Source organism: Ceratotherium simum, chromosome 8, assembly GCF_057802395.1.
Source record: "Ceratotherium simum simum isolate JZ-2026a chromosome 8, ASM5780239v1, whole genome shotgun sequence".
NCBI lineage: Eukaryota > Metazoa > Chordata > Mammalia > Perissodactyla > Rhinocerotidae > Ceratotherium > Ceratotherium simum.
Window position 1 is genome coordinate 57,904,779 of NC_141907.1, and position 27,564 is coordinate 57,932,342.

General features: G+C 38.7%; 1 protein-coding gene across 2 annotated transcripts in view; it reads left to right on the forward strand.

Annotated features, from left to right (window-relative positions):
• The window catches only part of SLC4A4 (solute carrier family 4 member 4), a 274,164-nt gene that overhangs the window by 159,756 nt on the left and 86,844 nt on the right, over nucleotides 1-27,564 (forward strand). For both annotated transcript variants that reach the window (XM_087434419.1, XM_004419157.3), the window contains exons 7-11: nucleotides 9,399-9,556; nucleotides 16,639-16,726; nucleotides 18,984-19,138; nucleotides 19,838-19,951; nucleotides 22,073-22,247. In XM_087434419.1, the coding sequence (XP_087290545.1) occupies nucleotides 9,399-9,556; nucleotides 16,639-16,726; nucleotides 18,984-19,138; nucleotides 19,838-19,951; nucleotides 22,073-22,247 (690 nt within the window). The remainder of the gene's footprint in view (nucleotides 1-9,398; nucleotides 9,557-16,638; nucleotides 16,727-18,983; nucleotides 19,139-19,837; nucleotides 19,952-22,072; nucleotides 22,248-27,564) is intronic.

Below are 27,564 nucleotides of genomic sequence, written 5' to 3' on the forward strand. Positions count from 1 at the left end.
GGCTCTGGAATATGGTTTTAGTTTTTCACTGTCCTTTTTTCCTTTAAGTATTTCCTGCCAAAGCAGCACCACAGGTAAGTCAGATTTGCAATAAAATAACGGTTTATTTACTAAGAAACTCAATATAGTATAATTGTTTTATTAAAGTAAAACACATATGTGTGATTTATGTACCCGATACACATGATTTATATATGATTATTATATAATCATAAATCTACCTGATGATTTCTTACAATATGAACACACCTCTATAATTGTCATTCAGATTATGAAATTGAACGTGACCAGCATTGTATATTTGTTTTCTATGTCATTATTTCTTCTCTTATTTTTGTTATTTCATTCCTTCTATTTTCTTTGGTTTTCATTTGCTGTTTTATTCTTACTTCTTGAGATATTTATTTAGGTCATAAAACTTGAGCTTTTCTTCTTTTGTAATATTTACATTTAAGGCCATGAATTTTACTCAATGCATGTGTTTAACTGCATTCAACAAATTTTGATATATCATATTTTCATATTATGAGTATTATTGACTTTAACAAGTCAATTATACACATTTTAATCCCTAGGACCATTATTTTTTTTTAAAGTAGATTCCACAAAATTCTCCATTTTTTTTTTCAATAAGTTTTTTCAGTGTCTATGTCTGATAATTACAATGTGCAGTTCTACTTCAAGTTTGTTTCTAATTTCTGTTTTTTTTTTTCCTCTTGGGTTCCAGTCATTTCATCTTGTCTACTAGTATTCCTAGTAATTTGTGATTGAATGTCAGATATATATACATAGTAGAGATAATTTGATACTCTGGATGATGTTCTCTTTTTTCAGAGATTGTTTCTCTGGCTTTTGGCTGGCATTTAGGCGAGGGGCAGGTCACCTTAGTATTCAGTCTGGAATTGAGCTGATTGGAAGCTGGGTTTCAGTCTTTGTGTGGATTGGTCTATTACTATTTTGCCATTGTGCCTTGGGTTTTGTTTTTTGGGGTCCCAGCTGAATGCCTGGCATATTTACCCATCACTTTGAGACTGCTGAAGGCTCTGCCCAATTTCTGAATCTCTGTAGCTACTTAGGAATCATCAAATACCTTTAGAAGAAAATCAGAGCTAGGTTTAGCCTCACCTCTATGCAGTTTCCTTCCATCAGGAATATTGGTTCCTCAAGTTTTTAATGTCATTGTAACTTTCTGATGACTTTCAACAGATTACAAAAATCCAGCTTTTCAGTTTTTCTTGCTGGAAGGGTTAGTGTGATGCAAGTTAGTTCACCATAGCTGGAAATGAAGTTTGTTCTTAGACACAATTTTTAAGTGGGAAGTTTCTAGTTCACCAAATGCACGGCTCCAGGCCTACAACTACCCACACAGAAGTTAAATCCTTGGATTCATAGACTTAAAGACATTTTTTATGATAGAGAAATATAGTTGATCCTATGAAACAGTCTCTGAGTCTACTTATCTAACCACACGGATGAAGATGTCAAGTCTTCTTTTCCTTTACTTGTCTTACTGTAAGAGAAAACAGCATGCTTCTTGTCTTTAAGGAACTATAACCCTCCTATGAGGAAAAAAGTCCCAATGAACTTGTCAAACTCTAAGCCATCAAATTTGCCACTTTTTTTCAAGTGTATAGAAAGGAAGTAGGCAGAACAGAAACATGGTGAGTAAGAGATCTCTTTTTTCCTACCCTAACAGTTAATATTGTTATTTGCATGTAGTAAATGAATAAATTCATACTCAGAAAGCATAAATAATTTACTGAGGTGATGTTTGACCTAGGCTTTCCCTCCTACTTTTGAGTTCCTTGAATCTTAAGTTTCCATAGTATGTAATTATTCTGTAATGCCGTATCTTATGTACTGCTCAAGAGTCAACCTCAGTGAGATTAAAATGTAGGGTGACCATATAACTGTTTTCTTAGCCCAAGACACTTTTGAGAATGAAAGAGCATACTATTAATAATTCACCAGGGCAATGAGGTAAACTGGGTCTGTGATAAGCAAACTGATAGGTATGGTGACTGTACTGCTAATATAGATATCTTTGCAGTGGAAGGATATCATCTCTGGTGACTTAGACTGATTTTGAGCTTACCAAATAAGTTTGTTTGGGAAGGAATACGAGCTGGAAATGTCCAAAGAGAATGGAAGGGGGTGGAAATCAGTAGGAAGAGGAGAATATAAGCTAAGAAGAAGAAAAGAAGAAAGGAAGAACACCAATAAGAAAACCAGGAATAAGTTCTTTGCCCAGGAAAACAGGTGGATGTTAGCATGTGGACATGAGGCATTAGGCAGGGTGAATTGAGAGTAAGTACAGATTGGAAGATTAAAATAATTTTCATGGAGAGGAAAAGAAAATTTATGGAATGAGGTTAGCAGTAGGTGTAAGCTTTGTAATAATAATGAGAAAGTATACTCAAGTTTAGATTATTTTAAAAATATCACTTTTAATAAAACATTACACAGCCTGTAGGATCATCTTCTAATAAATCAGATAACAAACATGAGTACTCCTGGATATAAATAACACTTTATTACACTTATTTTAACATGTTCTAAAAACGGTGGAGAAAAGAGGATAGAGTTTAAATATCTGCCTAGTGACTGAGGAATAATATGATAGCCTGGACCTACTTAACCATGTGATGCTGTAGGTCTGAAGGTGATGCTAAGGAGGCTAGGAGGACATACTGTTAATCAAATGGTGATCCCAGTCAATTAGTATTGGTTAGCAGTTACATTGTGATGGGCCCGATATAGAAAACCTAAAACACGCAGACTGCTTTCATGGAAGAAAGCTGGAGAATCTAAGATCCAAGTGGAATATGGAAGATTGACTTTTTCCATCAGCTGTATATGATGCATATCACTCATGTGTGCATAACTTTCCCGTCATTGCAGAGAGCTGTCATCCCAAGTAAGCTACTTCTTTTATAATCAGTCCACTTGTTTTGCTTTATCCATTTATAATCTCTAGTTTCTCAGTATGCTAATACTGTGATCACTGGGTTGTTAGAAAACCACTCAGAAAGTAAGGAAGGTTAAGAAATTATAAGAGTAAGCATTTATGGCAGAGGGCAAGCCATACACTTCTGAGTAATTATAGCAAGACCTTGCTCTGGAAGAAAGAATACAGGCTGATGTAAAAGGAACCTGAAATGTACACATCTGGGTTCAGAGTTGGTGGTGTTACATGGTAAAGACAAAAAAGGCACAAAATTGCTGAGCTAGTCAAAGTATCCTTTACTAATTATAGCTCCACATGGCAGCCATTTGAAATCCATTTCTTTGAAATCAAGGTTGGCTCAAGGAACTTTTATTCACTGTGTGTGTTCTCGTAGTTGAACTTGCATAAAATCCAGGCTGAGTATTCCTTGGAAAAGCAACTAGTGATGTATAAGAAAGGAATGTCAAACTTTATCTTTGAAATTCAATCCAGATGAGTTTATTGGGTTATTTTCTAGCTGATTTAAAAGGCCTAGATTCTGTTCTTGCTTTCATAATCTTTTATTGTTCTTTGTAATTCCTGGTTATTTTTCATGTTTTTGTTTAATGTTTACAATTTTTCCTTAGTATTTTATGTAGTATTTTATCGTGTAAGTCCAGATTTTTTTTCATACTAAGTCATTACTTTTTCCTTTATCAGATATTCTTGGGGTACTTAAAAAAAGATAACATATATGAATCAATATTTGATGAGCCCACCTTTATGAGAGAGACCTTTAAACTTTGGTTCAAAGAAGAGACTTCCTTGAATTCTATTGCCAAGTGTGATTACTGCATTTTGTGACCTCCCATTGAGCAATATACCTTTCATATGGTATTTAAGTTTCTTCTTTCGTTATAGCTATTTCTGTATTTGCTTTTCTCCACTGGAAACTTCAGGAGGGTAGGGTCTGTCTGTTCTCTGCAGTGCCCACTACCAGGCTTGGAACATTGTAGACGCCCATAACGTTTGAAGAGAATTACCTGGAGTAGGAAGTGGATTTAAATTGGAGATGAGAAAATTTCTGTCCAAAGCAGCGTTTTTTAATCTGTTTTCGTATTGTAATATACCTTATTTGTATCCTGGTGGGAGGTAAAGCATTCCTAGGCATACGGGCATCTTCAAGGCTCTGAGTAAGTCTATAGAATAGAAACTTATTTAATTTTATTTAAACTGATATTCCTCAAACTTATTTGACAAATACACTTTTGTGAAGGTTCTGGACTCTGCAGTAGACAGAAATCACCTCAAATTAATTTAAGCCCCAAATGGAATTTTCTGGCTTGTGTAACTGGTAAGGATTCTTGATGAGTTCACAGAATGGAGAAGCTGCAGGACCTCAGGGCCTGGCACCAGGGACTCGCAATCTCTCATCCATTCTTCTCGCCTGCTTTTGTTTGTTTCATTTTGGGTGCTGATCTCATTCTCTTCTGGTGTGGTCAGTCCGTGACTGGCCCTTTCAACACAGAGGAGAACAACATCAGGAGAAAGGGAGAACGTTGACTTTCACACATTGACATGTTGATTTTCCAAAAGAGTTTGGTCCCTGCTTGGGTCATACATCCATTCTTTGGACCAATCACTGTTGTCAGGGGCCAAGTTTACTAAGATTGGCCATATCTAGGCCTTTTGTCCACTTAGATGGCCTGAGTGGTGATGGGATGTCCAGGACCTATGACTTTAAGAGAGGAGTTAGGAAAGCTTCTTGGGAAGAGCAGAAATAATAGCTACCATTCATTCAACAAATATTTATTGAACCTTTCTCCTCAGGCACTCTTCTAGGCATTAGGAATACAACACTGAGCAAAATAGATGGATATTCTTACCTTCGTGGAGCTTGCATTCTAGTGGAGAGGCAGGTAATAAAGAAGATAAGTAAAACATAAAGCATGTTTGACTGTGATAAGTACAAAGAAGAAAAAAATAAGTGAGAAAGAAGAGTAAGAAGAATCTGTGGGGAGAAAGAGCTTGAAATTTTAACTAATGTGGCTAGGGAAAGACTCAGAGATGAGATGGTGACCTTTAAATAAAGATCTGAAGGAGGTAAGGGAGGGAGCCATGCAGACATTACATTCTTTTTTTTCTTTTTTGATTTCTTTTTTTAAGATTTTATTTATTTATGCTTTTCCCCCCAAAGCCCCAGTAGACAATTGTATGTCATAGCTGCACATCTTTCTAGTTGCTGTATGTGGGACGCGGCCTCAGCATGGCTGGAGAAGCGGTGTGTCGGTGCGCGCCCGGGATCCGAACCCGGGCCGCCAGCAGCGGAGCGCGTGCACTTAACCGCTAAGCCACGGGGCCAGCCCTAGACATTACATTCTGAGGCAACAGCAGGTATAAAGGCCCTGAGGTAAGAGTGTGCCTGGTGTGTTTGAAGGAAGCCATGGTGGCTAGAGTGGTGGGCATACAGGAGACTGGAAGAGAGCAGTAGCAAATAAGATTGGGGAGCTGATAGGGTGCCAGATATTGCGGGGGTTGTGGCTCGTCATAAGGACATTGCCTTCACTCTTAGTGAAATAGGGGCCAGTAGAGGGTTTTGAGCAGAGGAGTGACACGATTTCACTCCTAATTTGACTGCACTGTCTACTTTGTTGAGTAGACTGGGGGCAAGGGCAGAAGCAGATAATCCATACAGGAGGCCAATGCCATTATCCAGGAGAGAGATGATTGTAATGTGAACCAGGGTGGTGGCAGTGAAGGTGGTAAGAAATGGTCAGATTCTGAATATACTTCGAATGTAGATCCAACAGGATTTGCTGATAGAATGGACATAATGTGAGAGGAAGAGAAGTGTTGAAGATGACAGCAAGGTTTTGGCCTGAGCAATGGAAGGATGGGGTTACCATTAGCCAGATGAGGAAGACTGCAGGAAGAACTAGTTTGGGGGACTATCAGGGAGGCTCAGTTTTGGATATGTGAAGTTTGAAATGCCTATTAGACATCCAAGTGGAGATATTATAGGTCTGGAGTTCAGGGAAAAGGTCCTGGCTGAAGATACAAATTTGTGAGTCATCAGCATATAGATGGCATTAAAAGGCAGGAGACTTGATGAGATCACCCAGGGAGTGTGTGTAGAGAGAAAAGAGCCATCCGAGGACTGAGTTCTGGAGCACCTCCGGCACCACACAGTTTCACTGTAGAATAGCTATTAGTTTCTCTGAGAACACTAGTATTTCACAAACACAGTTTGAGATATGCTGATCTAAAGGGACATGTCTTTACAACTCCTTCTCTTTAGAGCATATAGAATATAGTTTATTTCCTTTTGCCTTAAAAATATACTCCTAATTTTCCATTATGGGTACAGTAATCTCAGTAAATATACCTACTAGCAAGACATTTTGTAGAGGTATATATTCGACTGTGGAATATTCTGCATGTGTTGTGAGTCAGGTAGTTGCTTAGTGACGTATCCAGACATAGTAGGTTTTAGGATGAGCCTTTAAAACCTTTCTAACTTTCCTGGGTATTTGATGGTCTTTTGGTCTAATTTTTAGTGCTATAGATTTCATTCCTTCCATCAATAATATTTATTACAGCTGAATTATTTGCAAAGTAGGGGTTCAGTTCAATGGAGGGTAAACTGTTCTAACCCTCAGAAACTCGGGGAAAAGACTAAACCTTGACAGAAGTGTGATTCAGAAATGAGTGCTTCTAGAGTTCCCAAGGAAGTGGGCTGAGACAGTAGAAATAGAAAGGCCCTAACGGATGTTTAGAAAAGGTAGAAGTGAGGAGAGGACAGTTTTTGGTAATGAGTGTGGGGGTCTAAGTATATAAAACAGGAGGGGATTATGATCAGATTACCTGCCTAACTAAAGCAAAGAGTTACTGGAGAGAATGGGAAGTAAAATCAGATTATTATGGAGCTTTGTGTCCACTGTTGGTAATGAGAACTCTGGAAAGGGTTTGAGGAAGGTTACTCTAGCAGTGATGTTTTGTTGTGTGTTTGGGCCACTTGGCCATACTGCACACTCTCCTCTGTGTTATAGAGAACAATTCATTACTGCAGCTTCCTTCAGTGATAATAACAGTTTTGGCAATTTGATGTTTTTAGACCTTTCCCATGGCTGCTCTTTTCAAATCGGTAGAATGTAAACAGGATTTTTTTTTAATATTAGCATTTCGTGGAGGATTAATGGTATAAACTTTGGAAAATTCCCTTACAGTTTAGAAGCAGTCGTGTTCCTGACATCTAAAAATATGTATCTTGCCTTTGCTTTTTTTTTTGGTTTCCACTAAATTATTAACCCTAACTTCATTGTTTTTTGCCTCACAGCTTTCTTCTTATGTGAAGTAACAAATTAAAGAAAAAATCCTATAAAAATGCTGCTGAGGGTGATGGAGCTTTAGGGATCAGTTCCCATGTCACTTATTTTCCCTAATTAAGAACTCTTAAAAAGGAAATTGACAGTAAAATGTTACTATAACCTTTTTATTGATGGGGAAAATTGGGCCATGCCTGCCACTTCCCTTCTCAGCAGTAATCCATGGCAAAAAATACTAAGGTCACTGGTAACTTTTGACTTGAAGGGGGAGACATTTACATTGTATGATAGGTATACATTAGAAGTCTATGCCTTTCATATTGTCCTGCAAAATTCTTATCTCCATCCTTCCACGATTGTTGAAATGTTTTCCCTGAGCTGTCGGAGGCGTTTCCCACTCACTAAAGGATGCTTGAACCGTCCTATTCTAAGTGGGAGCCGGGGAGAGACCGGAAAGGAAAGACTAACACCTACAAGATAAACTTTCAAAGTGACTGTGTTAAGCAACCTTCACTATCCAAGAAAACCACTTTACACCTTTACCTCTCTCCTCAAACTCCCACATGCCCCCCTCTTCCTCCTCCTCACCATCAGCTCACTTGTATTTCACTGAAAAAATATGAATCTTCAGAAGTCCTCATCTTTACCTCACCAAGCCTCCCAAATCACCCCCATCTGTCTCCATATGGTCTGCCTTCCCTAGTTAGGATTGATAAGCTGTCTGTGTTCCTATCTGAAGCTAACACCCCTACCTGTGATGAGGATCTCATCTCTTCTCAGTAGTTCAAGGTTGCCTGAGCTGCTTTTGCAGTTATTTCCTGTGCCTCCTACAGCAATAATCTGTCTCTACTAGATCATTCTCATTAACATTCCAGAGTGTTATCGTGTTTCTCATATAAAAAAAAAAAATCCTATCTTATGCCTTCCTCCACCTACCTCCCTATTTCTTGGCTTTTCTTGGCAGCGACATGTCTCATCATAATTATCTCTACTCCCTGTCTCCACTTCTTCACTTCTCATTCTCTACTGGGTGCCCTGGTGTCCACTCTAACAGCTCTTGTCAAGATCACCCAGCACTTCCATCTTGCCAAATTCATTGGTCCATTCTTAGTTCTCATCTTATTTGAACTTTCAGCAGCCTTTGACTCAGGGGATACACTTTCCTTATCGAGCTCTTTCTTCACCGGACTGTTGGTGAAGTCCTGGGATTCCTCCTACCTCACTGGCAGCTCTTTTTCAGTGTCCTCTGCCAATATCTCCTCCCTTTCCAAGGCGGAGTGGCCCAAAGTTTAGAACTTACCTCTCTTTTCTGTCTACACTTACACTCACGGTTGTGTCATCCTGTCTCGGGGTCCTAAATACTATTTACATGATGATATCTCCTAAATTTATGGCTTTCTACTCCAGCTTTCCCCTTGGACTTTTAGTAGGCAAGTCTCATGTAAAACATCCAAAACTAGTCCCCGTCTTATCTGTGCAACTTCATTTGCTGCTGTTTTCTCTCCTTTGTTCCTTCATCTCCCACCACACTCGCCTTCTTCCTATTCCTCTGACTGCCAAGCTCCTTCCTGTCTCAAAGACTTTGCACTTGCTGTTCTCTTTGCCTAGAATGTTCTTTGCTCAGATCTTTGCATAATTTTTCCCCTCACTACAATGTCAAATATAGTTCTTCAGAAGCCTTCCTTGACCACCCTGTCTAATATAGTACACTCTTACCTGTTTTATTTTTCCTTCGTAGTGATTTTCACTACTTTAAATTATATTTTATTTCTCCCGTGCTGGAATATGAGCCCAAGGAGGACATGGTTAGTGGATCCATCCCTGTATCCCTGGGGCTTAGATTAGTGCCTGGCTCACGTTAGACTCTCAACACATGTTTACTGAGTGAGTGAATAAATAAATGAATGGAGTTGTACTATACATTGTTCTATATGTAAACCATGTAATTACACTCTAAATATTTTTGAAACCAAAGTACAGAGAAATGTTTATTATAATAGAATGGTTAAACATAACAGAAAAATGGCCGGTTAGGGCCTGTTGTGTGTAGACTCATATAAAGGAATTTCCTTGGGTGTTATATGGAATGTCTCTTCTTGTTCCCATCTCTGGAGATAAGTTATGTTTTCTTGGTTCTTCCCATGCAGCTGAAGAATAAGTTCATGAAAAAACTGCCACGTGATGCAGAAGCTTCCAATGTGCTTGTTGGGGAGGTTGACTTCTTGGAGACTCCTTTCATTGCCTTTGTCCGGCTGCAGCAGGCTGTCATGCTGGGTGCCCTCACTGAGGTTCCTGTGCCCACAAGGTAAGCTGCTCCCTGACCTGCTGGGGTCTCCACTTCCACTGTGGTTATAGGGAAATCTCTCCCTCAGGCTACAGAATCAATAGAATGAGGATGCATCCACAGAGCTTTAATCTGAAATATAGTTTAATCTGACTTTCATGCTATCAAATTACTTGGCGCTTATATAGTAGTAATGATAAAAACAATTATGATAATTTATTGGGTAATGTACTAGTTTCTTCTTATAGATTAGTCTATTTAATCTTCATAATAATATTTTAAAGACAAACTAGGTATCTGGATTTTAACAGGTGAAGAAACTGAGTCTGAGAGTTTAAGTAACTCGTCCAAGATCATACAGATGGTAAAGGGTTCAGAGGTCAGAGTTGCTTTCATTTGCTTTATGTATCAGAAAACTGGTAGTGGGTACATACATATATACATATATATGTATATGTATATGCACACACGCATAAAAAATCATTAAATCTCTACACTTAATTTTGCACACTTGACTGTTATGTGTTATGTCACAAATTTTTATTTTAAAAGGAAACATATTACTGTTATTACAATCATGTCCTCATTACACTGCACAGTATGTTTGAAGTCATCCTGTTTAGCTCCCTCTGAAACAGAGCTCAGTAGAGTTAGGAAGCTTAGCTTATGGAGTGCAACAGGTGAATAGAAGTTAATGCTTCACTTAAACTTGTGCTGAAGAAGAGTTTAAAGAGAAGCTTGTAATCTTCAAGTTAACATCAGAAAATTATCATATGAATAGGAACTCTTTTGGGGGTTGAGCTTTCTGTGGGTCCCAGGGCAAACCCAGGTGACTTTTCTCTTCTTTAGGTTTCCCCAGGTGAGCAGGCAGGGCTGTGGATCCTCCTCAGTGATCTCAGATGGTCTGAGTATGATTACCTGACAATGACCAGGGGTTCAAGGTTGTTTCTGAGCCAAGTTAGAGGAAAATTAGGAGATTTCCTTGTGGCCTCCCAGTTCATAGATTAAAGGCCATTCTTTCTGATCATACAGGTATTTTTTTCCCCATTTTTATATTTCTTAGACACTTAAAATAGGAATAATACTTGGAGCAGTCATTGGACAAATAGCAGAGGAAAAGAGATGATCATAGCTTATTTAGTTAATGGAATTATCATGATTTGTGTTTTCTGTAACTTAGCTTTTTGCTTGAAAACATTTCAGCAGAACCTTGCAGTTCTATCTGAGCAATCACCTGGCGAACAGCTAGCTGACTCAGATCATGGCTGAAGTCCAGCTCGTGTGCCCCTATGGTTTTATTTATGTCTCTTTGGACTAACTTTACTGGGGCTTGAAAGAAAAAAACATGCCAAGATGTGTTAAATTGCTCTTGCTTTCTCTTTTTTATTTAGAAGCTACAACTAAAAAATCTTTTACAAGCGTTTTTATTTAACAATAATATGAGTTTATTGAGTTGCAAATCATGACCATTTTTGTGTCCCTCTTATCATCCGCTCCTGTCTGGCTCATTCTTTTCTTCTGCGCCGGAGGGTGGTTCTTGTATAGAGGTGAAATACAGCATCATTTGAATTAACAAAAGGAGCCCAGCAATTCAAGGGAATGTAATTCAATAAGGTCATAAAACTATTTCAGGGCAATAATCTGAACAATATATCCTAACATGTTAACATTTTTCCAGGAAATGGTTTTATCCATTTGCTGTCCTCCGAACCAGTGCAAGCTGGAATCACTGAGTAGGGAGTCTCATTAGCTTTTTTGTGTATGAGTGATGTGGGGCCATTTACAATGGCTGCATCCTGTGAAATCCAATAAAGGAAATCCCACAAGGAATGTGGAGTCATTGTGAAGGCTGCCTCTGCACTCAGCCATGTGCTGGAACGTGCATGCTACCCTGTTGTACTGCAGGGAGACTAAACAAGTCTGTTTTTGTATACATCTTGTAATGGTCATTTTTCCTTTTAAAGGTGGAGGATAGTTATGCTCTTATTATTATTATTGTTACCATTTATAATAAACAGTGTTACTACCATGCAGCTTTTAGGAAGTGTGGCTGTGGCAGCTCCCCTTATATAGGTTCACACATTTCTCTATTTACTGTGTTAGTTGGTGGATCTGGTTTAGCTCTCTGGATCTGATTTAGGGGCCCTTCTTGCTATCCATGTGAAAGCAAACAAACTCTGCCCTTTGATCTTTTTTTTTTTAAAGATTTTATTTATTTATTTATTTTTCCCCCCAAAGCCCCAGTAGATAGTTGTATGTCATAGCTGCACATCCCTCTAGTTGCTGTATGTGGGACACGGCCTCAGCATGGCCTGAGAAGCGGCACGTCGATGTGCACCCGGGATCCAAACCCGGGCTGCCAGCAGCGGAGCACGGGCACTTAACCACTAAGCCACGGGGCCGGCCCTGCCCTTTGATCTTTGGTGACTTGGTAGGATACGCTTATGATTTTCTACCATCTTGCAGACACTTTGCTTGCCGTCATCTTATATGTGTCCATAGAGGCCACCACTCACTCATATTTATGAGCTATGTAGGGAATAAATATTATTATTCCCATTTTATAGTTGAGAGATGGAGGCAAAGGGAAGATGCACCGTCAGTGCTAGAAATAGAACTGCAGATTTCTGCCTCTGAAGCCAGACTTTTAGAGAGAGTGTAAGGAGATATCTAGAATGGATTAGAACAAAATACTTCAGGGTTTTCCCATGAAGAATAATAAAAGTTCCTGATCAGTTATCTTTGTCTGACCCTGATTTGCACATCTAAGGCAAATAGTTATTCAGTGAACTCTAGCCTTCTAAAAAATTAGATTGTATACCATTTTAGTCTCACTGTCAATTAATATGTATCTTATGTTATAAACAATGATTTGCCTAAAAGAAGTAGTTTGTGCTTAATTGTCTAAACCCTAAAAAAAACCTTTTAGAGGGGTTGGGATGGGGGTCCTGCTGGTTCAATTTTGTCTTGTCTAACAATCCAGTTGCTAGTTGCTGTTTTCCATATGTAATTTGGTCAGTTATGGTGGGTTTGTGGTCCTCATGAATCTATTGTGGAAGCTACAGTTTAGCCACATTTTCCAAAGCTGCTAAATATGAATAATGGGTTATTTGATTCACTGTTATTTTGAGAGAAGGGAGTAAAGGATTGGTACATGCTGCGTTTATTCTAGAAATAGCTGTGATATATCAGGAAGGAGGGGGGTGCACATCCTTTCTGAAAAGATTGAGTGGTTTAGGAAGGCTGGCTCTTTTTCTGATATTATGCTCTGTTTCTGCCTATAATTATTTTGTGAATGTGAGTATAGTCCATTGGTTCCGGACACAGATCATCTGGTACTAATTTTTGTTGTGGAGAATGCTAGAGGCATCCTCCCCAGGCATAATTAGTTATATGAAAAAGCTCACAAGAGTACAAAGGCCTCATGAAGATTCTCGAGACGGCTAGGCACTATTAAAAATTGTAACTATGACTTAAAGTGAATAAAAAGAACTCAGTAACATAAATTAATTTTTTCCCCAAGCTGTCAACATGGGCTGTGCTCTTTCAGCCACACAAATGTGATGTTTACTATTATTTGTTCATAAAGAAAAAAGCTTCTGGTTAAAAATAACATCTGTCCATTGACAAAAAACAGCTTGGGTCCTGAAAGGAGTTTTCAGTACATTATAAAAAGCTGAGTTTGGCAAGATGTACTTCTATCATAAAAGTTGTAACAGCTTTTGCTTCTTTGAGGGTTAAAGGGGAGAAAACATGTTTCAGATAGAGGGAACTTCAACTTGATGAGTTGTCTGTGGTGTTAGTTTTCCCAGATTTCTCATGCCCATTTCAACAATGCAGTCTAAATTAGAGGCTTCTTAAGGGTCTCTGTTCCTACAGATGAAATTTGACTTGAGATGATGTTTCCTGCTACTTATAGATGGCTATATTTCTTCTCTATATCATTTTAAAGAGATAGATTTACTGAATGGTTCCTGACTGGTGCAATGTGAAAATTTTAACTACGTAGCATGTTATTTCTATTCGGCACTTGGTGATTTTCCATTAAAGAATATATGTATGGCTTTTTAAATAAAAATTACATTGCCAAGGAAAGAGGAATTGTACCTTTATATTTAGGTTACTGAAATAATATTTTCATATACTGGCTTTATTGGTAAGATATATCTTATAGTCACTATTGGTCTGCTACTTCCATTCAGTCTTTGGTACTGTTTAGCAGAGACCAGAGTAAATATTTATAGAAAATATGTGCCCTTGTCTCATAGGATTTAACTTAGAGGCTCCATTACTCTAACAGCTCTTGGAATAGTTACCCATCATCTGCCAAAGTTTATATTTGAGGACTATTAATGACTGAGAATATTTTAGTCACTTTCTAACAAGACAGTATTTTGGCTTTGTTGCCAGGTAGTCAATCTGATAATTAACTCATGTGTCAGATCATAAATGTGTATTTCCGTAATGTGTATTTGTAAACTATAATCGTGGTGGAGATGGTAGGGAGGGGTAGGAAGAGGTACAGAGTGGTTCTGGAAAGGTTTTACATATTATATATTATGGCAAAATTACTATTTAGATACACTGAAATAATAAAAATGGCAGGCAAAGGAAACCCCTTATTTAAGAATGTATTAAGTAAAGGATCCAAATGTTAGGTATTTTCTCTTGCTGCATTGTATCTGTCCCCTTTTGCCTAAAACTATGCCCGTATTGTCCTGCCTGGCAGCTGGCCTTTGGTGGCCAGGCAATAGAATTGGGAAATGTGGCCAGTACTGTAGGTGTTTTTTAATGGGATTTGTAGTTTGCTTAAATATTTTTTGCATGTGTTTCACTCAAATCATGTGATCAGTCCTTTTAGAAAAACACCTTTTACTGTCGTAAAGAAGTACTTGGTAATACTGTATGCAGTGGTATATAATTTCGGTCTGGCTTCAAAGGAAAAAAATTTCTAGTGTCGATTGAACTTTGGTGTTTGGAGAACTAAAATCCAATTCTAATAATGACTTCCGTCATACGTGGACAGACTTTGGTGCCTGCTGATTGCTTTTGCTATTTCATCTACTGTGATAACACTTGAAAGTGAGGGTGCCGCCCCACTCCAGAACTGGTTTCTAAGCAAATAAGTCCTGAATGGTTTTATGGTTCTTCTGGTATAAAATCTGAGTTAGTCAAACTTTCAGATACCTTGTTACATTCTTAATTGTTTTTTTTTTTTTTCTTTTCCCTTTGGATTGAATTTTATGATGGAAAAAAAAAAAGGAATTATTTACTCAAGGGCCTTTTGGAACAGACCCTAACACTTTATGAAGAGTACTTTCTACCAATCCTTTTTAATTTAAAGATTTTATTTATTTATTTTTTCCCCCAAAGCCCCAGTAGATAGTTGTGTGTCATAGCTGCACATCCTTCTAGTTGCTGTATGTGGGACGCGGCCTCAGCATGGCCGGAGAAGCAGCGTGCTGGTGGGAGCCCGGGATCCGAACTCGGGTCGCCAGCAGCGGAGCGCGCTCACTTAACCACCAAGCCACGGGGCCGGCCCTAAAGTGAGGTACATAAATAAATGAGTAAAAAATAAAATTTTACTAAACAAAGTCCTAAGCCATTCCTGGTCCCATAAAATCTTACCTAAGATTTCTTGTCCCCAGCTAAGTATCCATGACATTTTTGCCCTATGGAAAGAGTGACCTATGAAAGTCATTGTCGGATAGCTTTTTTCTATTGAATCACAACTCTATTGTATAGGTTGGGCAGGTAATGTTAGGCAGAGCTGTGTGCTGAAAAGAACAGGAGGTAGGAAGGCCTATTTACGGGGGCTGGTGGTGTAGTTGTTAAATTCGCTTGCTCTGCTTAGGCGGCCCTGGGTTCACCGGTTCAGATCCTGGGTGCGGACCTATGCACTGCTTATGAAGCCATGCTGTGGTGGCGTCCCATATATAAAGTGGAGGAAGATTGGCACAGATGTTAGCTCAGAGACAATCTTCCTCAAGCAGAAAAAGGAGGGTTGGCAACAGATGTTAGCTCAGGGCCATTCTTCCTCACCAAAAAAAAATAAATAAGGCCTATTTACTCTCTCATTTATGAGGCACAGTTTTGGGGCTCATCCATTAACCTCCTTGAGCCTCAACTTCTTCATCATTAAATGGGACTAGGATACCTGTCCTTATTGCAAAGAGTTGTATGGAGTTTAAATGAGGTGATAAATGTGAAATGTTTTGCAAGCTCTAAAAAGCTTGTATTAGGTAAGATGTGAGCATAAGCAAGGCAGGGATTTATCCAGTATTGCCTTTTGTATATTTTTTTATTATTCATTTACTTAGCAGGTTTCCTCCTCCCCCGTTGAGACATACATGTTTGTCCTGTGATCAGTGAGGGATTCCTTCCAATATGATAAGAGGTGAACCTAAATGGGGATAAGCTCATTATTGCAAGTTTCAGGACCTACTTACTGTGGAGCAATGCGTGTGCATTATCAAGAAAACAAGTTTGGAAAGGAAAATGAGGACACCCACAAGAGAATTTTAACTGTCTGTGAATGATGCTTTATTTTGAATTTCTCTCATATTTCTCTTTCTTTGCTTTGGCTGTCAGCATGAGGCTTACTTGTAGAAGACTTGGTTTTTGCTGACTCCTGGGCACTTCTAAGTAGAAACATTTCTTAAAAGTATGGAGAGGATCATTTGTCACTGCCCATATTGGGTAAGGGAAAGTCAGATAAATGTGAAGATGTACTAAGTCTTTCTAGTTATTGTACTTAATGGGTTTTCTCCGAAGATTCTGAAAGTCAGTAGAAATGGAGACAGAAGAAAGTTTAGTAAAGAAAGATTGAGTGACTCATAAAGTGAACCTTTCCTTCACAGTGAAGAAGCTTCTTAGGTGTCCGTGCTAAATTCTCCATTGCTTCCAAATAAACTGAATGATAATGTGTGTTTCATGGTAGTGTGCAAGAGTGTCTTTCGTATTACCAAGAATATTACCTTTGTTTTAAAGATGAATTCCAGAGCTAACCTTTTTATGAACTAGGATAAACATGTCTCAGTTTTATGCATATTGAATTTGATGAATTGTGTGTTATAGCCTTTGCTTCTTTCCTCTTCCATTAGGTTCTTGTTCATTCTCTTAGGTCCTAAGGGGAAAGCCAAGTCCTACCATGAGATTGGCAGAGCCATTGCCACCTTGATGTCTGACGAGGTAGGGAATCAGGAAGATGGTGATCTGTGAATATCCTACTTGGGTTGTTTTCATACTGTGAATTGGCTGTCATAATTTATTCAGTTAGAATTATGTAGTTACAAGCGTTCTTTATAACATGAGGTACAGTCATTCATGGCAAATGAGCTGACATCTATGTAGTTTTCAAAAAATAAATTTTATGTTGGAATAAAACATATTTTCTTTTCTAAAGATTTTCAATTCTTAAAACTGACATATGTTAAATATTCTTTAAAAAGTTCAAGTCACTGTACTAACTTAAACTTTATATCTTAAATGTTTAATATATTCATTTTGGGAATTCAAGTGTCCATATACCATATTGTTTCAGAAAGGGTATTTTCTATAAAATAATGCATAATAAAATGGATTATGCATTTCTCAGGTATCAGAAAGTATGTACCTGTTTTTATGGTTTTCTTATCTTGTGGGGAGGAATGATACACATACTAAAATGCACTAGCAACCGTTCCTGCAGAGTATCTAGTACTTTGGAGTTATAACCTCACTCCCATAACAGCTTGAATGTCGTTGCACACATTTTAGAATGATGAAACTCCAAACTAGTCTCATAGTAGGAGAAAGACGATTAAAATATAGATTACTGATTTCTGCTTCTGTGTCTTTCTACCTCACTATTTTACCAAATGATTTGTTTTGCTTTATTGCTTGATTTGTGAGCTTCTCCATGTGTTAAGTGAAGAATAGGGCATTTAGTTATGGAAATTCTATTTGGTCATTACTCAGATGCTTACTTTATTCTGGGACTGAGAGCATTGATGCATAGCTGTGCTGTTTTTTTCCCCTTGAGGGAACTAGACATCTCAGTGGGTTCTTTTACTTATTTTTTGTATGTCTATATTTTCTTTCAAAAAAAATCCTTCCTCCTAAGGTGTATCAATTAAAAATGCTTTAGGCTGCAAGTGACAGAAAACCTGATTTATAGTGGCTTAAACAATTTGGGGTTTATTTTGCTCACTTATCAGGAAATTTGGAGATAGGTAGTTGCTGGAGTTGGTTTAACTTAACTGCTTAATGATAAATCAAGAGCCAAGGCTCTTGCTTTGTGGTCTTAAGATGGCTACTGCAGTCAGCTCCAGTCCTCCCATCGGTACTCAAGGCAGGAAGAAGGGCGAGGGGTAATGTTAGTGGTATCTGTCTCTTTGAACAGGTGTTCTAAAGCTCTCGCAGCTCTGTCTCATTGGTCAGAACTTTCAGTCCTTATCTATAGGGGTGGCTGGGACAGTGACTCTGGTTTTCCAGCCTCTATCATGGGAGGTAGCAAGAGAAAATGAGGTTGAGGCCGGCTGTGTCCGCCACAGATGATACGCTGGCACTTTGTATTGCCCTCCCCTCAGCCCCACAACCCCCAGACTATTACATATTATTTGTTTGATAGCTTTTAAAAATTCTTGTCAAGGAGAAGAGATTCAGTAGCAATCTTTAAGAATAGGCAAGAGTGTTGAACAGGGGCCATCTTCTCTCCTGGAGACTAAAAAATTTGACTTAAGTGAGGTATGAAAGGCTCAGGTTACGTGCAAAGGACTTTCAGATCATCAGCTAGGTTAGAAGAATGGAACGAGGGACAAAGGATTATGTGCATTCTGAATCTCCTTCTTTGGATATCTGTATAAAAGACATGAAGCATTTGCTACCTTAGACGGTTTAGCTATTGCTGTGCTAAAAGATAGACAGATGATCACCTACTTAAAGCCCCTTGCTTTATGTGTTGCCAACATAGCTCAGATTTTTCTTTTTTTAAAAGCTAACGTTATTTGTGTGTTTGAGAGCTGCAGTGTTTGGGTCTTAACCTGATCTTAACACTCAGCTTGAACTTTGTCTTCTTGAATTATCAGCAATGGTTTGTCCCAGTAGTTTTTATTTTGGAGAATGACTCTTCTGTGTATTTCTCCAAACCATTTTCATCTGGCTTCCATAGCAACTATATCAGTAATGGTACATACCAGTGGGAGATGAAAGGCAATGTTGTTTTACAGTATTGAAGGAAAAAACATAAAAAAGAAACACAGCTGTTTTCTCAGGCCTCTACCTATATTCTTTGGGTTCATAATCTGAATACTGAAATATTTTGGGACAAGATGGATAATAGGAAATATGAGAGTATGGTTATAGCAAGATTAAAGTGGATCATCGATTGCGTTCTTCGGGATCGACATGATGTGAGGCATGTAGAGAGTTCTCTTGTTGGATCAGCACATCTCTTATTATTCTTTAGGTGTTCCATGACATTGCTTATAAAGCAAAAGATAGGCAGGACCTGATTGCTGGCATTGATGAGTTCCTAGATGAAGTCATTGTCCTTCCACCTGGGGAATGGGATCCAGCAATCAGGATAGAGCCTCCTAAGAGTCTTCCATCATCTGACAAAAGGTAAATTATTAGGCAGTTGGAAGTTTTGATCCTTGAGAAAGAGGTTGTGTTTGGAAAAGGAAATGAGCTCAGGCGATTGCCCTAATATTTTCAGGTTCCCATTTAACTTGATGTATTATCTCAAATGAATCACATATGTGCCTTGGTTTGGCATTTCATTGACATGTAAAATGAATAGTATATGTTGTGATGTTGAAGATCTTACACTGAAGATGTAATCTTCAGTGATTACAAATTAAAGATCTCAGATTATATAATTGTATGTAATATATTAGAATATATTACAATATATCTATCTTCAATATCAATATTTAGAATCAATATATGTATTCTTTGGGGCTGTTTTGGGGACTCCCTGTACATGTGGAAAGATCATTTTACTCAAGATGAGTCCTTGTAGATTTAAAAGGTTAAGAAATTGGATGAGATAGTTGAGGAGAAGCTGTTTTCTGGAAATCTGTTAATTTCCAGGTGAAACAGTTTCCCTCTTATTCACTCAGCTTTGCTATTCATCCAGTCATTTGTCTTGCCTCTAAGTATAATATTTTAAGAGTAGTCTGTTAGGATGGCAGCAGGAAATAATGATCTTTCTCCCAAAGGGTTCTCAGTCCATCTCTTCCTTAGCTAGTGCATGACACAGCTAAGAAGCAGATAAATAAAATAAACTAATATTCTCTTGGGCTCTGTTGTCTTGCTTAGAAAGAATATGTACTCAGGTGGAGAGAACGTTCAGATGAATGGGGACACGCCCCATGATGGAGGCCATGGAGGTGGAGGACATGCCGATTGTGAGGAATTGAAGCGAACTGGACGGTAACTGATGGATTTTTTTTTTTGCCGTTCATGATGAGGTTCTCCTTAGAGCAAAATTTCCCTTCATCTTTCTATCAGCATTTTATTCACTGGTTTGTACGTTTGTTCGGCCCACAAATATTTATAGTGTACCTATTAGTCACAGGCACTGGGGATGCAGCAGTGAATTAAACAAAAACCCCTGTCCTTGCAAGTCTTACTTTGTTAGTGGTGGGAGAGAAACAATGAGCAAGTACAGAAATGTGGTGATGGTTTTTTGGGGGAAAATAAAGCTGAAATAGGGAGTTTTGCAATGGGAGAAAGGTATTACAATTTTATATAGGGTAGTCAGAGACGGCCTTACAGAGAATTCCAACATTTGAGGAATTCACAACCTGAAGGAGGTGAGAGACAGACCATGGAGACCAGGGGTGGGGAGAGGGGACAGCAGAGTTCCTGGTGTGGGCTGGATTGGCATTGAGGCTAGTAGGACTGGAGTGGAGTGAGTGAGGGGATATTTGAGAGAAAGTCAGAGAGATTGCAGGATGTGTGTGGCAGGAAGACTGAGTGGTGTGACAGTCTTCCCCATTTGGCTTTCATGATTCCATCTCTTTCATGTTCATTTACTCAAAAGTGGGTAATGTTACAGAAATGAGTAACTCAGGTCATGATCTCCCCAGCCTGCAGTTGGGAATTCATGCTTCCCAGATTGCTTTCGCTAAATCTCTTTTCATGATAATTCTTCCTTCTCTGCTGTTAGCATCTTCATTTCACTTTGGGTTAAGTAAAATTTTAAGCAGGATACTTGTTTTATGAAGGTACAGCTTTTTAAAAACACTGCACTTTTTTGAAAACACAGAAGTATGTCATTTTAATATGCACTCAAATCTGAATGAAATTATCTTCTCCTCCTGATCACCCACTTGGGTTTCTCTCCCAAATTAAAAGGACGTTATTTCTCTCGCCTTCCTTCTTAAAGTATAGAGAACATAAAACCTTCTCTCCCCACATTTTCTCTGAATAGTTCTTTACAAACTATTTCCATTAGGAATATCCTTGTTCTTTTCTACAGATACGAGTTCTGGGATTTAACTTTTTTATTAAATCAGACTGTAATTTCATTCTTCCATATTCACCTTTCCTAATCGCATTGAGTGTCTGCAGTATGCCCAGTACCATGTACGGCCTTATGCATACCAAGAAAACTGAAGCGAGACACCCAGACAGATAGACAGACAATACTCATAAAGTGTGATTGCTCATAGTGGAAATCTGAACTATGAATGGAGGAGACTTCAAAGGGAGGTTGAGCTCTGAGGGAGGGTATCCTTGGCTGAAGCAGTGGCCTGGGGAAGGCTGAGATGTGAGGTTTGGTTAGGAGGGCGAGGTGACTGATGCATAAGCAAGTCAGCTGACCTGCTGACATTTGTAATAGGGCTCAGCTTGCCATGTTCTTCCACCACACACCTGCATGGCTTCCTCCCTTAGTTTCTTCAGGTCCTTAACCCAGGGTCACCTGTTCAGGAGGCCCGTTCCGGCTACTCTAATATTCCAACCACTGCTCCTCTAGCACTTCCTAACCCTCTTCCCCGCTTGAGTTTTTTCTTGATTTTTTAGCACCATGCATTTTACTTATTTTGTTTGTCCCCTACACAGTAAGTAAACTCCACGAGAGAAGGTGTTTTTGCCTGTGTTGTTCACTGTTGTATCTCCAGCACCCAGAATAGTGCTGGGCATGTCACAGGGGCTCAGTAAACATTTGTGGAATGAATGAATGAATGTGGCTGGAAAGGAAGCTGTGGCAAGATTATAAAGGGCCTTATATGATCTGCTCACATGTTTGGATGTTTTTCTTCAGACATTGAGAAATTTTAATTCATCTACACAATTCACTCTCATCTAAAGACCAACTATCTGGTCTTTAGGGAAGGTGACACCTAATTTGGTGACCAAAAAAGAGACAGATGGAAGAAAATTTATTCCTCCACAGTTTTCTGGTTTTATCTTAAGTGGTTACATGGTATCTTGTCATTGATTCAAGTATTTTAAATATAAATTCTTTGTCATTTAATAAGTTCTCTCTTGGTTAAGTTGATGGTAATTTATTTTACATTGTCACATGTTTGCTTTCTCCCTACCCAGGTTCTGTGGTGGACTAATTAAGGACATAAAGAGGAAAGCACCATTTTTTGCCAGTGATTTTTATGATGCTTTAAATATTCAGGCTCTTTCAGCAATTCTCTTCATTTATCTGGCAACTGTAACTAATGCTATCACTTTTGGAGGACTGCTTGGGGATGCCACTGACAACATGCAGGTGGGTTCGGTTTGGGGAGGACACAAATAGTACAACCCAGATTGCCTTCCTCACCCCTACAGCTCAGTGAGAAGCAGATGGCCTTTCAGTCACTCAGCGTGATTTTCTTTCTTTTGCTGGATGCTGCATTTTACTTTGCTTCTGGCCTGCTGCTGTATTTCCAGCATTTGAGTAATTACAAAAATAGCTCGATGAAATCTGGCTTGAGTCACAAGTGGGGAAAAGAAGGGAAGGAAATGAGGATATACAATTCTATTTGGGCAAAGTGCATCAGCTGCTTTAATTTTGTGCAGGGCACAAGATTTAGATCTTCTCCTATGTTGAATGCATGGACCATGTACTGTTAAACCTGATGATCACGCTTTTTTCCAGAATGCATGATTAGCTTCATTTTACACATGAGCAAACAGTCATCAAACAATTGAGTGATTTGCTCAAGGTTGGATTTGCATATCTATCAGTAGAACTCAGCTATAAGGAGTACAAGCTAAGAGTTGTTTCTCCTGTTCCTGAATCTGCCTCTCATTAAGCTGTAAAGACTGGCTTGACTTATTTTGTACAAAACCACAATTTGTTGGTTACTTTGAAGATAGCATTCACCTTCCTTTTGTATCAATAATAGCTAAAGTTTTAATGATAGAAAAGATATTTTTGGGCTCGCTCAATCAGTTAAAAAAAAACCCTACTTTTTTTTTTTTTTTTTTTTTGCTGAGGAAGATTCGCCCTGAGCTAACATCTGTGCCAATCTTCCTGTATTTTGTATGTGGGTCACCGCCACAGCATGGTTGATGAGTGGTATAGGTCTGCATCCAGGAACTGAACCAGGGCTGCTGAAGCAGAGCATGCCAAACTTAACCACTAGGCCATGGGGCCGGCCCCCCAAAACCCTACTTTTAATTGATCCAATCATTAAGAAAAAATAGGCATTGTGCTAGGTGCTGAATACAGAGTAGTGAGTGAACCTGATATTCTTATGAATAGAACCAGATTCAAGCCCTTTTCAAACTCTGTCCTTCTACTTTACTACTTAATACTGTTTAACCTATGTGACATTCTTAAGTGCTGCCAGCCAGCTTATTTAAAAAAAAAAATACAGCTGATTCCAAAGGATTGCTTTTCTTCCACTTCTGTTTTTTCCCCTGGGCACATTTTTGTTTTAGATTCCTACCTAAGCATAAAAATAAGATGGAGACTATCTATGACATCTATGTTAACCCAAGTAAAAAGGGAGCAGTTACTTTAAACAATTGTATTTAGTTTGTTAAGAGCACTTTTATCTTTTAGTTCTTATCTATTGCTGCGTAGTGTATTACCCGAAAACTCTGAGGCTTGAAATAACCATTTTATTGTTATCTCTCATGGTGTGTGTGGTGGATGGACTCAGCTGGGTGGTTCTCTTTTTGGTCCTCATACACTTGAGATGGCAGCTGGCGTTGGAGTCGCCTGAAGGTGTCTTTACTCACATGTCTGGCATAGGCTGGGATGTGTTGGGGACTGAGGACTCTCCATATGACTTCTCCACATGGCTAGCTTGGGCTTTCTCACACTGGAGACTGTGATGACCCCTAAGAGCTCATGCTCCATTGGAAGGCGGTAGTTGCCACTCCCCCCTTTGCTTGAATGTGTGCTCAGTATTACTTCATTTTCTGATTTTCGAAAAGAAGCTGAAAACTCAAATTCTTGTGTGACATTTGGTGATTTTTAAATATTGGCAACTGAATAACATTTTAAAAATGACATTGTACTGGCCAGCGAGCACCTATGTGTGTGTTCCCAGTGAGAGACCTGCAGCATGGGGAACAGAAACCATGTGTGGTAGGGCGCAGAGATAAAGTTTACGAAGAGGGCATTTTTCCTTTTTTCCTCATTCATCAGACACAAATGAATAAATTAAATTGTCATAATGATGTGAGTAATAGAATTTTTATAAAATCTAATCTATATCCAAATTGGGCAGCTATTCTGCATCCAAATGACAGCATAATGATAACTAAAACAGATGATTCAAGAAAATAAGTGGAAAAGAAAGCACGGGGAAGCACCCTGAGGCCAGCATGAGGAAGATAATACAGGCAACCACATGTTAAGAAAATAAAAGAAAGCTGTGATTTTGAGAGGACAGCAAGAACAAAACCTCTTTCTGTCTTTCAGGATATATAGAGACTTTCCTGTGAGGATAATTTTTAAACACATTTTTTATGGACATTCTTCTCTTTGAGATGGGGACATTATGACACTTCCTATGTGTTAGTTTATTGCCTTTTTAACTGAATTGAACTCCTTTTCAAACTCATAAAACTTAGCTTTCAAATGCTGCATCTGAGACGAGGAAGAAGTCTGTTAAAGCCTATTGTTGATCCCTGCCGGGTGAATTAATTTTCATATAAGTGAGTTCTTGGGAAAGTAAAGAATTCTGTTGGTAACATATGTAGTTAACATGGGTATTTTTCTCCTTTGTGATCAATGACACAGGAAGGGTCTTGCTGGTAGAGTAACATGTTTTCTGAGTTCTGAAGACTTGAGGAGAAGCATAAATGCTCTCCGTGTCAGGAGGTGAAGTTGTCCACTACAGTGACCATTGCTAGATGTTACTCCTGGGAGTTGACTTAATTCAAAGTATCTATGAGGATATTTGCTGGACATACTTTGATCATTTTATTAGTGGATTTTGTAACCTCCATTGATAATTTCACTGAAATTGTGAACTCATTATTTTACAAGTTCCTCTAAAAAAAATATTGGACATTTTTCTCTCACTTCTGAAGCCTTTTTCCTTTAAGAAATGTATTGGTGAAATACAGTTATGTGCTGCATAATGACATTTCAATCAACGATGGACCATGACAGTGGTTCCCATAAGATTATAGTGGAGCTGAAAAATTCCTATTGCCTAGTGACATTGTAGCTGTCGTAATGTCGTAGCACAATGCATTGCTCATGTGTTTGTGCTGATGCTGGTGTAAGCAAACCTTTGGGTCCTTCAGGAGATATTCCAGAAGAAGGCATTGTTATTGTAGGAAATGACAGCTCCATGAGTGTTATTGCCCCTGAAGACCTTCCAGTGGGACAAGATGTGGAGGTGGAAGACAGTGATATTGATGATCCTGACCTTGTGTAGGCCTAGACTAATGTGTGTGCTTGTGTCTTAGTTTTTAACAAAAAAAAAAAGTAAAAAAAATTAAAAATTTTAAAATATAAAAAAAACATAGAATAAGCACACAAAGAAGGAAAACATTTTTGTCCAGCTGTAGAATGTGTTTATGTTTTAAGCTGTGTTATTACAAGAGTGAAAAAGTAAAAAAAAATTTAAAAGTTATAAAGTAAAAAAGTTAGAGTAAGCTAAGTTTAATTTATTATTGAGGAAAGAAAAATATGTTTTTATAAATTTAGTTAAGCCTAAGTGTACAGTGTTTATAAAGTCTACAGTGGTGTACAGTAATGTCCTAGGTCTTCACATTCACTCACCACTCACTCACTGACTCTCCCAGAGCAATTTCCAGTCCTGCAAGCTCCATTCATGGTAAGTCCCTATACAGGTGTGCCATTTTTTATCTTTTTTTTTTTTTAATTTTATTTATTTTTCCCCCAAAGCCCCAGTAGATAGTTGTATGTCATAGCTGCACATCCTTTTAGTTGCTGTATGTGGGACGCGGCCCCAGCATGGCCAGAGAAGTGGTGCGTCGGTGCATGCCTGGGACCCGAACCCGGGCCGCCAGCAGTGGAGCTTACGCACTTAACCACTAAGCCACGGGGCCGGCCCCATTTTTTATCTTTTATACTGTATTTTTACTGTACCTGTTCTATGTTTAGATATGTTAGGTACACAAATACCATTATGTTGCAATTGTCTACAGTATTTAGTAGAGTAATATGCTTTACAGATTTGTAGCCTAAGAACAGTAGGCTATACCATATAGCCTAGGTGTGTAGTAGACTACACCTTCTAGGTTTGTGTAAGTACACTCTAATGTTTGCACAATGACTAAATCGCCTAATGATGCATTTCTCAGAACATATCCTCGTCATTAAGCGACGCATGACTGTACTACAGTTTGGTTCTTCTAGAAGTCACAGTGGGTTGCAGAAGCACTGGAAAAGAGAGAGAGAAAATTAATGATTGTTAGTATACATTTGTTGATCTGATAGTCTATTATCAATCTCTTTTGGGTGGAGTAGTGCTATTAGTAAATGGATGCATAGATCTAAGCACTGAGTTAATCTGTATAAATAGAAATTGACTAGTGCGTACACACACACACCCATCTCAATAGTTATAAAGTGACGATACATAGCCTAGTATTTTGTGTGTGTGTGTGTGAGGAAGATCAGCCCTGAGCTAACATCCATGCTAATCCTCCTCTTTTTGCTGAGGAAGACCGGCTCTGAGCTGACATCTATTGCCAATCCTCCTCCTTTTTTTTTTTTCCCCCAAAGCCCCAGTAGATAGTGGTATGTCATAGTTGCACATCCTTCTGGTTGCTGTGTGTGGGACGTGGCCTCAGCATGGCCGGAGAAGCAGTGCGTCGGTGCGTGCCCTGGATCCGAACCTGAGCCGCCAGTAGCGGAGCGTGCACACTTAACCGCTAAGCCATGGGGCCGGCCCCATAGCCTAGTATTTTAATATGATAAATTTTACCTAAAATCATTGTATTAGGTTTTCTCGCAATGGTAGATGACTTAGATTGGTGTATCTATTGGTTTCATCTATTTTAAGGACCAGAGAGTAGGGTCATTTGATGTGTTGAAGAGTATCTCAAGACTGAAAGAGTATGTACTTTAACATACAGAAATTTTGATGCTCCAGCAGTAGAAGTCTTCCTCACATGGCATCAGGACAGCAAAATAGTTTGAAGATTTGATGCTAAGGCGCAGGTCATTTCACAGGCCTATGGCAGAGGTGGATTCATTCCTTTGCACATATTTATTGAGTGTCTACTGTGTGCCAGACATTATTTTAAGTGCTGAGGATACAGATAAGTGACAAAATAGATAAGAATCCCTATTCTGATGGTATTTACAGTCTAGAGTATTGATAAAGTGATCTTTTTCTATGCACCCAAGAAATTCCAGTAGTGGTGTGTAGTGGGCTTATTTAGGGAATGAAGTCCTCTGGTTTCATTTGACTTTCTAAACACTAGATCAAGACTGAGCAGAAAAGCATTGGCACAGCCTGAAATAATCTTAAATTATATCACAAGCCTTCATAAATGTGGCAGTAGGTTATTCTCAAAAGCACAGGCAGCTCAAATGAGTCAACTGAGAACAGAGTCCTTGCTTTTAAAGACAGACAGCTCAGAGATGGTTCACTTAGGGCCTT